The sequence below is a fragment of the Psammomys obesus genome, unplaced genomic scaffold, assembly GCF_907164565.1.
Source record: "Psammomys obesus unplaced genomic scaffold, mPsaObe1.curated_primary_1811, whole genome shotgun sequence".
Lineage (NCBI taxonomy): Eukaryota > Metazoa > Chordata > Mammalia > Rodentia > Muridae > Psammomys > Psammomys obesus.
This window is the reverse complement of record NW_026590062.1, coordinates 118,072-130,429: the sequence shown is the minus strand read 5'-3', so window position 1 is coordinate 130,429 and position 12,358 is coordinate 118,072. Positions and strand designations below refer to the sequence as shown.

At 43.6% G+C, this 12,358-nt stretch overlaps 1 protein-coding gene across 1 annotated transcript in view; it reads right to left on the bottom strand.

The window, feature by feature from the left end:
- Pole (DNA polymerase epsilon, catalytic subunit) overlaps positions 1–12,358 on the bottom strand; it is a 50,025-nt gene that overhangs the window by 29,879 nt on the left and 7,788 nt on the right. Inside the window, exons 7-23 of the mRNA XM_055606405.1 lie at positions 11,626–11,767; positions 11,021–11,101; positions 10,404–10,511; positions 10,000–10,110; positions 9,681–9,766; positions 9,339–9,458; positions 7,465–7,597; positions 7,112–7,225; positions 6,637–6,849; positions 6,111–6,218; positions 5,557–5,685; positions 5,376–5,478; positions 5,142–5,288; positions 4,654–4,799; positions 2,767–2,915; positions 1,170–1,262; positions 797–941 (exon numbers count right to left, since the gene is read on the bottom strand). Of these exons, the coding sequence (XP_055462380.1) occupies positions 797–941; positions 1,170–1,262; positions 2,767–2,915; positions 4,654–4,799; positions 5,142–5,288; positions 5,376–5,478; positions 5,557–5,685; positions 6,111–6,218; positions 6,637–6,849; positions 7,112–7,225; positions 7,465–7,597; positions 9,339–9,458; positions 9,681–9,766; positions 10,000–10,110; positions 10,404–10,511; positions 11,021–11,101; positions 11,626–11,767 (2,128 nt within the window). The remainder of the gene's footprint in view (positions 1–796; positions 942–1,169; positions 1,263–2,766; positions 2,916–4,653; positions 4,800–5,141; positions 5,289–5,375; positions 5,479–5,556; positions 5,686–6,110; positions 6,219–6,636; positions 6,850–7,111; positions 7,226–7,464; positions 7,598–9,338; positions 9,459–9,680; positions 9,767–9,999; positions 10,111–10,403; positions 10,512–11,020; positions 11,102–11,625; positions 11,768–12,358) is intronic.

Here is a 12,358-nt window from a genome sequence, read left to right as displayed (position 1 = left end):
CAGAGCCAATGTTCCCCAAGATGGAGAAGTGATCAGGCACCACCCCCATGATATTTCTCCAAGGAAACCCAAATAACAGTCTTATAATGAGACCTCCAAATTGACAGCAGAAAAAAAAAAAAAAAAAAAAAATTCAGACTAGCAAAGTTCAATGTACTGTCTAGGCTAAAGAAGACACAGTATGGGCATCTGGAAACTGGGGACTCCAAATAATTTGTAATTTAGTTACAGGTTATGTCAACATGCATTTTTTCATTTTGATGACCATATATTTTAGGTAGATGTTAACATTAGGGGAAACAGTCTGAAAGGCATAAACAAGTTTTTCTGCACTGTTTGTGTGTGGTATATGTTTGTATGTGTGCATATGAAGGCCAGGTTGACGCTGGACACCTGTTCTCTACTTTTATACACAAGTGCTCTATTTGCATGTATGCTTGCATGACAGAAGAGAACATCAGATCCCATTATATTTGGTTGTGAGCCATGTGTGGTTGCTGGGAATTGAACTCAGGACATCTAGAAGAACAGCCAGTGCTCTTAACCACTGAGCCATCTCTCCATCCTCCCCTCCCTCACTTTGTCTTTTAAAACAGGGTCTCCCACTGAACCAGAAACTCATCAGTTTGGTTAGGATTACTGACCATAACAGCTGAGGAAATTGGGAAAAAGAGCGTCACTGATGGGTAGTTTTTGTAGAGGACCGAAAACATCACCAGCTAAGATCTTTCCAAATATCTGCACTGGGGACAGGCCAGAGGTCAGATTTGTGCTTTCTTGCTGCAGACCCACTCACCTTGACCATGATATTCAACATGGCACCAGGATAGGAGATGGTCAGTTTGGGTTTCTTCACATTGGTTGTCTTGATGACAAAATTTTCAGGAAAGCTATTGGGTAGGACGCACCATATTCCATCTGTGTCCAATTCTAAGGGCCTCCTTCAAAGAAAGGAGTGAAGTTCATAGACACAGGGCCATGGTCCCAAGTCCTTAAAAGCCAGGTGTTGAATACCTCAAATATGACAATATCAAACCCAGTTCTGGTTTCCCAGTTTTTACGATCTTCTATTACTGCTCCTCCTGCACCCCTGTGGTGCAAGCCCTACAGCTAACACCAGGCCACACACACCCAATTTGCTCAATCAGCTCTCACCAGGCCACACTCACCCAATTTGCTCAATCAGCTCTCTTGCTTGGGTGATGATGTTGGCTCCAGTGAAGCAAACGATACCAGCCATCTCCATGGAATACCAGCGAGCTCTGGAAAGGACAACCACAGTCTATGGTGAGCAGGACTGACAGAAGGCTCCCTCCACAGGGAATCAAAGGAGGGAAGATATTCCCAGGAGAGATGAAATAGCCAAACATATTAGAAGCAGGATAGAGAAAGGTGCAATTTGGCTTTGTCCTAAGGGTACTTCTATTTCTAGTTTAGGGTAGCCAGTGTGGCTCCAAAAGGGTTAACATGCTGCCACATATCAGTTCATAATTTCAGTGCCAGCAAGACCTCAATCCCACTCTACTCCATCCCATGCCTTTTTCATTCTTGTCATAGCTCTTCCCAAGCCCTACCCTCACCTACCTGTTTCCAGAAACTCTAAGCCTATATCTGGATACCTGTTCTCAGTCTCTTGCCAGCTCAATCTGCCGTCTACCTCATTCTCTGGGCTTAGACTTCTTCCCTGTTCCCTTTTCATTCTGTTTCATTTTCTTTTTCTCAGTGCTCTCTTTTCTTCTCTTTTTGGCCACAGTCTTAGCCACTCTTAAACTTCCAGGGGCTGCCTTGAAAGGTAGCAGGGAACTGAACCCTGGACTCTCAGATTCAGGTTCAAGAAGCCTTACCAATCAATGGAGCTATCCAAGCCTCTCCCTCTTCATTCTGACCCAGCAGCATTTAGCACATCCACTCTAATTAAAAATCAACAAATAGGGCTGGTAAACTGGCTCAGTGGGTAGATACACTTGTTACCACCCTTTATGACCTGAGTTAGACACAATGTACTCTTATGGTAAGAGAGAACTGACTCTTTGTAAAGTTGTCCTCTGACCTCTACATGAACACTAGTATGTGTATGCCCACCCCCATATCCACATCTTTTAAAACCCCAAAATAGAAACACAAATACATATGACCTCCTCAAAATCAACTCCAGTCAGTTGTCTTTCCTTTTCTATGGAGTTTTCTACAGGTTTACAGGTTTACACTCTTTTCCTCTAAGTTCCTGAACATTCATTCTATTGATCTGTTTTCCCAGAGGCCCCAGCCAGCTTTGTCCAAGGTATAGAGCCCAGGTCCTACTGGCCATACCCCTCAAACCATGTCCTATTCTCTCTTCCTAGAAATCTCCACCTTGCCTGAGACCTCAGCCCATCAGTCATGCTCTATGCCCTTCATTGGTCATTCCTCTGCCCACCCCTTAAGTAAACTGATGCTATTAAACAATACTTAAAAGCCCTTTCTACCGCAATGATGATACAGCAATACAAAAAAGTCAAAATGACCAAATCTTATCTCCAGCCCACTGTGCTTAAGGTGTACAATGGAAAGCATCCTTCTCAACACCTAGACCCTTGAGCCAATGGGAACCCTACTCTCATGGGCCCAGTCCCAGTCAAGCCTGTGCCACCATTTTGTGAGCACGAAGAACATTCCCATTCATCTGCTTGCTCCATCAAAACCTGAAGACACCCCCCAGCTTCTTGCTTTTTGGTCATTACAGCTTGCTCATTCCCTCCCTGTTCATTTATGGCATGTGGCCCATACCCTTTGCGCATAACATAGCCATAGAAGGAATTCAGGATGCACTTGTGAGCCAACTGCAGTGAATCATAAAGGATCTCCATGTTTTTGCAGCGCTTCACCTCCGATGCATCACCGGCCTCTACAGCTGCTGAGAGCTTCTTCTTCCACACCTGCAAGTATACCGGGTGCCTAAGTTCCTCACTGCATCTCCAATTCCAGTCCACAAAGGTCAAGAGCCTAAATTTTCAACATTAAAAACTTTCAAATATGGGGCTAGAGAGATAACTCAGTGGGTCTTAGAGAGGACCAGAGTTCGTTTCCCAGCACCCACATGACAGCTTACAACTGTCTGTAACTCTAGTTCTAGTGGATCTGCTATCCTCTTCTGACCTCCTTGGGTATCAGGTATACACACATACATACATGCAAGCAAAACATTCAAACACAGAAAATAAAACAAAAATTAAAAAAACAAAAAAACAAAAGAACAACTTTTAAATCCAGGGAACTCTAAAAATGAAGACCACTCCCTTTTTCGACTGCCACCTGTCAATACCTTAGCACATCTCCTTCATTCCATGTGTCATCTATCTCCCACGCCTACCATCAAGTTTGTCATCTTGATTTAGAAACAAAGCCAGCCAGGAGGTGGTGGCCTTTAATCCCAGCACTCCCGAGGCAGAGGCAGGCGGATCTCTGTGAATCTGAGCCTAGCTTGGTCTACGGAGCTAGTTCTAGGATAGGCAAAGCTACATAAAGAAACCTTGTCTCAAAAACAAAACAACAACAAAAACAAAGTCAGCCAACTATGGGCTGAGATCTATGAAACTATGAGACAAAAATAACTCTTAAGTGATGTTAAGTACTCGGTCACAGCAATGAAAGTTTGAATAATAGGGAAGATAAAGAGCTTTGAAGAGAGTAGTGACAGGTGCACTAACAAATGCCACTTGACTGCACACATACAAATGTTAAACTTCATATGTATATCTCACCACTCTAAAAGGAGAATAATAGTGATGAGAGTGATGAGGACTGTGCATCCGAACAGCACAGAGAACAAGGGCCAACACAGCAGGGATCTCACCAAAACTAGCATCAAGGGAAGGGCTCTCAGAACATAAAGCTTTTACTTTTTAGTGGCTTCTGGTAAAAGCAATATATCTTATAAAATAGAAGAAACCATTTAACCTCTGTACAGGGAGATAAGTTTTACACCAAGAGATGAACTATGAACATGAAAACATTCCTCCTGGGGCTGGATAGAAACGGTTTAGTGGTTAACAGCACGGGCTGCTCTTTCATAGTACCCAGATTTAATTCCCAGCATTACATGGTGGTTCACACATTTCTCACCAAGGGACCAGATACCTTCTTCTGATCTCTACAGGTACCAAGCACACAGCGGTGTATAAACATGCATTCAGGCAAAACACCCATACACATATAATAGTAAAATTTTAAAGAGAAAGAAAAGAAAAAAATAATTTCCTTAATTCCTTTCAATCAGAGGTGAGCAAACCACAGGATCAAATCCAGTGTGTATGTTGGCCTTAGAGTCTGTAAGGACTACTTACTTGCTTTATTGGAAAAGCAGTCAACTCATGGGCATATCTAGTTTAGTCAGACTTTATCAGCTCAGCTAGTGCCTTTTGCAGGTACAGCTGTACATAATTATTTCTGAAACAATTACTCAGCATGGTTCTAAGGGCTCAGGCCATGACAAACAATTTGCATCCTTTCTAGTCATTAATTCTTTAAGTTTATAAACCACTGTACATTTATTAGTCAAAGGCATAATGGCAGCTCACAGCATCCCAACCCACATACTTTGGCTACAGACCAAGATGTTTCCACAGAGCCAAACCAAGACCCTCTCACTTCAGAAACCAGTCTATTTTGACCCACCTTGTGCAGCCCTTTGAATTCATAGCGCCTGTCTCTGAAGGCCCGCACTGTGTCCACATAAAATGAGTTTTCCCGCTGGCAGATGGTGGTTAGTCGTTCTTCTACCTTGGTCATATGGATCTTTTTATAGGCTTTCCGGCAATAATCTAAGACAATTCATAGTGTTGGAACGGTAGCTGATAACAAAAGAGCAACCTGGGACACCGGGATGCTAAAGGAGTTCACTTTCCTAAGGTAACATAAATGAATGAAAAACCCAGACACACAGCTAATAATCATCACTGTAAAAGAGAACAACAGTACCTGAGGACTGTCAACTTGATACCAATACTGTGACAAAAGGTTACTTCCTGAACTTTGTAAAGAAGAAATAAGAAAAGGAATCCCTACAGAAAGAATACAATTAAAATCCTACTGCCCTAGAACTGCAATGTGCCCATACCTCTAATCAAAGGGGCCACTATTTTTCAAGCTGTGGCCTTGCTCACCTGCCAGCCTCCGCTTCTCGTATTTAGCTTGTTCCTCACGGGACAGCTCGTGAAAGGCCCGTGCTGGCCCCTCTGGGAACAAAGAGGGGAACTTCTCTGACTCCAGCTGATGCTGGATTCGATGGTATTCACTGCGACTGGCTGGCACTGGAAAGGAAGTGATGAGACAGATATCAAGATCAGAATCTAGGTCTGTCCTGCCCTGCTGAGCACCCTTTATGGTCTGACACTCACTGAATTCTCCCCTCCATTGCCAGGCCATCTTCCTCTGACAATTTGCTCCAGGCTTATTGAAGTCACAGGCAGCACAGGTGGCCTCATCCACTATGGCAGAAGGCTATAAAAGGAGGGAGGGTCAGAACAAAACTTGGGTGTGCAAAGAGAGAAAATTATGATTTGGGAAGTAAGGTCTTACCTGCAGGCGGTTTGTAAGGATTATGTTAGGATACATGGCCCCCACATCTAGATGGTAGATTAGAGGGCATTCAATTCTGTTAGGAACATCTTTTAGGGAGGTGAGCTTGGTCTTAATCTGCTCACACACCTATAGAGAAGGGGAAAACAAAAGAATGTTGGTGTCCAACCTAAGAACTAGGTACACTGGGTGGTGATGGTGCACACCTTTAATCTTAGCACTCAGGAGGCAGAGGCAGATGGATATTTGAGTTTGAGGTCAGCTTGGTCTAGGTCTAGAGTGAGTTCTAGGACAGCCAGGGATACAAAGAGAAACCATGTCTTGAAAAACAAAAAGAAAAAAAAAAAAAACAAAACTCAAAACAACAAAAACAAGTTCCATACCCCACCCACCCCAGCCAAAGAACGAGATACAATAAGGTACTGAAGATAGAACAGCAGGTCCAAAGATAGTATGACAAAACCACATCAAGAGCCTGGGATGCGTTAGGAATGTAAAAAAAAAAAAAGAGCAGAGCCAAATATAGGCCGATTCCCTGCTTCCTAGATGGCTACCTCTTGAAAGTTGGTCGCTTCTTCCACAGGTACCTTCTCCTCTTCTTCAATAGCATGGCGCATAGTCTTTTCAACTCGCTGCAGCAGGAAATCAAAGGCTGCGGGATTCTAGGATAAGACACGAAAAGGCACAGGTCAGATAGATCTTTCAATCTGCTGCTAGTGTGACACATTCTCTGGCAGGGTGTGGCAGAGAATCACTGGCTGGATGCTTTTTTTTTTTTTCTTTTTGGTTTTTCAAGACAGGGTTTCTCTGTGTAGCCTTAGCTGTCCTGAACTCACTTTGTAGACCAGGCTGGCCTTGAACTCACAGCGATCCACCTGCCTCTGTCTCCCTGAGTGCTGGGATTACAGGTGTATGCACCACACTCAGCTGGAGGTTCATCCTATATAAATGGTTGGGGGTGGGAGTGGTATTGAGCTAGAGAAATTAACCCTGACAGAAGTGGCCATGGCTTTTTGGGTTTCACAATAGGACAAGAGTGGAAAAAAGCAGAACCCCAGAAGACTTAGGAAGGAGGCATACCATCCTAAACCGGCAGGGAATATCACTTCGGAAGACACCAGACTCTAGTGCTTCCACATGACCCCCCACGTAGGTCTCAGCATCCAGCACGTGGCCATCATCTGTCAGCTTGTTGAACTCCTGCTCTTGCTTATTGGGGAAGATAATGTTGGCATGGAAAGCTTGCACCATCAGCAAGGCTTCACACAATGTTCCAGAGCCCTTCCGCAGCACCTGTGGGGAAGATGCAGCATCTAGTTGTACATGCCTACCCCAAATCTCTGTCAAAAGTCCTGACTCCTAAGCAAAGTCCACGACCACCAGAAAGGCTTCTAACCTTGACTGCCATGTGAAAGAAAAAATTTGTAGCCAGCATCAGAAGCCCCTGCTTCCGGAGGCCCCAGACTATAGAAAGATTCAGTAAAGCCACATGAAGCCACACCCAAGAGTTCACTATCAGTTTCCAGGACCATCCCACCTCATCAGCGCCACTAACCTCATCAGGTTCCATGGGAATAATAGTGCACAGGGCAAAAATGAAAGGATGGACGTACTTCATGTACAGGTAGTAAGTGGCAACAGCATCTGACACTGAGTAAGTAGCCAAAGTCTGGGGAGAAAATGAGAGCAAGACCATTAAAAACGAAGGGTCCAAACAAAACACAAAACACCCCCCCACCCGCAAAACAAAACAAAATTCATGAAACACAGTATGTAAAGTTCAGGGAGGGGCAAGGCTGAGCTGGAATGTGCCACGTAGGAAAAGCTAGCACCCACATCCCAGGTACCTAGCCTCTCCAGGTCACAGTATCTATGACTTCAGATAGAAGAGCAAATGGGCTTACGTGCCTGGGGCTGCTCAGTGGCCATACGGCACATGTCCTCAGGGTCCAGCTCTACAGGGTCATAGCCAAGTTTGGCTTTGGCAGCTGCCTTGAGATTATGACTGCCCACAGGAAGGTAGCTGTCCCTCTTCACCCACCTGGCAAGAGGACAAATTCAAGAGATGATGGTTAGAGAAAGGATGGCAAAACCAGACAGAACACATAAAAATGTAGGTTTTGGAGACATTGAAGGAACCAAGATTCCTCATAAAACCTCCACTTGAATCTCAGATGCACTGACAAAGTACACATAAATATCAGGGAATCCTTTGTACCCCTTCCCTCACCCTCCACTTTTAGCAAAGAACTCAGCCTCTTATTGTGGAGAAATGAAAAGGCAATACAGCAAAAATCCCTTAGGCCTTTCAAACATTATTTCATAAACTACCTGGCTATCTTTCCTGTTACACTGTCTTTTCAGTATGAGCTCTCTCAAAAGAGAGCTTCTTCCTCTGTAGAAGACACCTTCTAAGGCTCAGAAGATGGCTCAGTGTGTAAAGTGCCCCGCCATACAAGTGTTGAGAGCCCCAGCACCCATGTAAAAGCTATGCTTGTTGGTTTGAGTCTGTAACTACACTGCCAAAGGAGGGGAGACAAGTGGATCCTAGAGTCAGTGATGAGCCAGTCTAGGAAAAGGAGCAAGTTCCAAGTTCACTGATAGGCCCTGTATCTCAAAATATAAAGTAGAAAGCAACGAAGAAAGACACCTGACACTGACCTCTGGCCTCTACATGTACATACACATGAAGACAACATCCCCCTCAACATAGAACCTATCTCCCCTTCCTACTTCTGCCTCCAAAGTCCATCTAGCCTATGACCAATCCCTTCCCCAGGACTACACTGTCCAGTGGCCATATCTAGTCTCTGTCTCCCACGACCTCTGTACTACCAGCTGGATACTCTCTCAACAAATTCTCCATAGCCCCTTCCTTTGCAGATTTTCAGGCCTTTGCCTCTCATTACACTTCTAATCTTTATAGTTCACCACCTATTAAGACTCAGAATGAGCTCCTAATTTATAATGCAAATCTCAACCAAGCCTATGAGTGTAGGTGACACCATCTAATCTTGGTCTCCTCCATGTGAACAAAGGCTTCCACACCAGCCTGATTGCAACATAATCCTCTTACCTTAAAACTACTCTTTACCATTCCAAGTCAACTAAGCACAGAGACCTCTAAGCACCCCACAATCCCTAAAGGCCCAGCCCACATTAGCAAACCTGAGTGTAGGTCTTTCTTCACCCACTGCCTTTGGTCAAGCTGCTACCTGCTATTATATGAAGCAGTCCTAACCTCTTGGCATCCCTCTAACCCAAAGGCTGAAATATCAGTAAAACAAACAGCAGACTTTAATTTATGGTGGCTGATGGAACTCATCTCTTTGCCCAGTTTAGATGCCATCCTCTTCAGCTTGCTCTTTCCATTTGTGTATTCACATGTCTTCCTGCCTACATGGATCTATGCTACAAACATCACTTCAGTACCTCTGATACCTACTTGCTTTTAGTCAGCATGAGCATACTGAGCTCACCTTGACTCCATATAACCTGTGGGAACAGCCTGGTCCTTCACTCTGCTCATCTATGTAAGTATCAGAATCTTGTTCTACCTGTTTCTTTTTAGCCTGGCTTGTCTACCCTGCAGGCTATTTCCATTCTTGTTGACTAAATGGAAGACTAGAAACAAGCAGACAACAAATCCTTGTGACCCAAAGCTGTTTCTTGGAGGCAAATCACCTCTCGCAATAGATGTGTCAATGGTCTGTACAAGAAACCCTCATATAGCACTGATGGGGTCACAGTGGCGAGCTGCCTACTGTGTGGTATATACATACCTGAGGCAGTCCATGTGGATGCATTGTGGCGCCTTATATTCCCCCTGGCTATCCTTCTGGAAACCTATCTCCTGGTACATGCTCAGGCCATGAATTGCTGCCCTAGCCTCCACAAATGGCCTAACAACAAAAGAGACAAGCAATGGGGGTAAACAGGTCTGTAATTCTTCCTTTGATCCTTCTTGAACACAGGCAGACTGTTCTCAGGAGACACTGGAGTGAAGTGGACAGTGATCACATGCACTTCTCTGTGAAAATGAGAAAAACACTGATACCACCAGGCAGAGCTGCTCCTCTCCCACCCCTCCCTAACAGTTATCCACAACAGGAAGCTGGACTCACCAGTCAAAAAAATCCCCATTGTAGGTGACCATAATGGTAGGTTTGGTCTCCTGGATATGCTCAAACCATCTCTGGATCAGATGGACCTGAGTTCAACAAATCACAGAAGTCAGTGTGAACTTTTCTCTGCTTTCAGCAACTTGCAAGTACTTCCCCAAGCACTCAGAAGCAGCAGTCTCATGTCAGCCTATATGCCCAGGACCGACTCTAGCCTGGCCATGGAAGAGGAAGCTCACTGAGCAACAAGCACGTGAGCCCAAGTTTGCCTTTTCAAATCTTATAACAAACACCAGGCAGTTTCTATAGAAAGTTTCTTTACCTCATCAGGTTCATTGAAGACACAAAAGGGACCTTCATATTCTGGCTTAGGGGTGAACTCAAAATCTTCAATATCTTCTGAAACAATCTCCCTGTTAGTGATGAGGTAGCCCTGGTAAAGTTCATGAGCAGACACTGCAAGTCAGCCACAGAAAAGCTGAGACAGAGACTCCCAGCCCACCCACAAGCTTCTCAAGAAACTAAGTTCAAAGAGCTCCATAACAACATAAAGGTGATCTAGGCATAGTACTACCTGCCTGTAATCCCAGAACTCTGAAGTCTGAGGCAGGAGGACCACCAAGAGTATGATGCCAAGCTGAGCCACATAGTGAGACCCTGCCTCAAAAAAAGTAACAGAACCCCACAAAAAGCATTTTAAGTTTCCCCAAAAGAGATTCTGTTCACCTGGCCATCAATCATATAGGAAATCATCATAATCTGGTCTGTCTCAGCATCAGGAAATTTGAGAGGCAGTTTGGTTGTCTCAATGTCAAATGCCAAAACCACAGGGTCCTAGAAAGACAAAATATACATGAATTCAGGTCTGGATACATCCTTTGGACACCCATATTCAGCGTGGGTTCAATTACCAGCACTATAAACAAAATAACCATACATATCCCAAAATAATAACAAAACCCCATAGTGAGGTTTTTTTTGAGGGTATGAAAATGAAAATACATAAGCAATAAAGCTACTGGCACACCATTTCAGTCCCAAAGCTCCTTAACATGCCTGTCTCCCTTGAACTTTAGGACAGCACTAGCAAATGACTGTGTTGGAGCTAACATTTCACCTTGGAAACTAGAAAACCAAAGACAAAGATTTTCCTAAGGACTAAAAGTGAAACACGAACTAATACTTTTACTTACAAATCTAACTCTCATCAAATCTGGTCTAGTTCAAATACTGATGTTTGTGCTTAACACCCGAGTGAAAACAATATGCTTTTAGGTTAGAGACTGATGAAAAAGAAATCTACTCCCTAATTAGTTTCAGACTTAGGAAATGTAAAAACTTACAGGTCGTTCAACAAGATCATCTCGTCGGGCAATTTCCACGGGAAAAGCATTTCCTCGAAATCTAACATTGTACCAATGAGCCTGAAGAATAACAAAGCATACGTTAACTAAAGAGTTCTCTATCCAGAAATGTCTATTTCTTTTTTTTTTTTAAACTTTTTAAAATTTATCTAATTTTTATTTAATGTGCATTAGTGTGAAGGTGTCAGATCCCTTGGAACTGGCCTTATAGTCAGTTTAGAGTTGCCACATGGGTGCTGGGAATTAAACCCAGGTCCTTTGAAAGAGCAGGTGGTGCTCTTAACCACTGAGCCATCTTTCCACCCCCTAGAAATGTCTATTTCTTTAACACAGGCTTTATATTTTATTATATTATATTTACTTTGTGTGTGTAGGTACTCTGAAATTCAGTGAATAACTTGCAAGAGTTGGTTCTCTCTTTCTATCATGTGGGTCCTGGGATCAAACTCAGGTAATTAGACTTCACAGCCTTTGCCCACCAAGCCATCTTGCTGGCTTCAGAAAAATCAATTTCTGTGCAGATTTATCCACAGCATCTCCTGGCTCTTAGGAACTTAACTCAAGCAACAGTCACTTCCCCTTACCACATGGATTTTGAGGTCAATGGAGAGACGGATGTGGTAAGGAACATCATATTCCCGCATGTCCACTATGTTGTCCAGTTGGTCAGCTATTTTCTTAGAGCTTTCTTCCTCATCAGTAATTACATTGCCTCCTTGTAGAATACTGGTAAGCAAGCACAGAAAGCCACTAACTCAATTATGATCTACTAGGTACTGGGGGAGTGCCTACTAGCAGGTTGCTCCATGCAAGGCTGGAGAAATGAGTTGGCACCAAAGAGACCGTGGACAGCTGCAGTGTGAACAAATGTAGCCCATCTTTGCAGAACATCCCTTTCTTAAGAAAATGAGGATGACAGTAACTAGATTATCCTATAGAAGTGAAGTGTTAATGAGATATCATACAGCACAAAGCTTAACTTTTAGTGAAGCGACTGGCTAATGTCAACAATTTCTACAAAAGTCTTATATTCAAGTAGAAAGATAGTATTTCACCGGAATAGCCACTCAGTAGCCTAACAACTGGGAAGCTAAGGCAGGATAACTTTTTTTTCTTTCTTTCTTTTTTTTATTAACTACACTTTATTCACTTTGTATGCCCCGATAAGCCCCACCCTCCTCCCCTCCAGGATAACTTTTAATATAAGGCCAGCTTGGTTTACATAGTGAGTTCCAAGCCAAACTAAGTTATAGTGTGAGACTTTGACTCCAACCAACCAACCAACCAACCAACCAACCAACCAACCAACCAACCAAC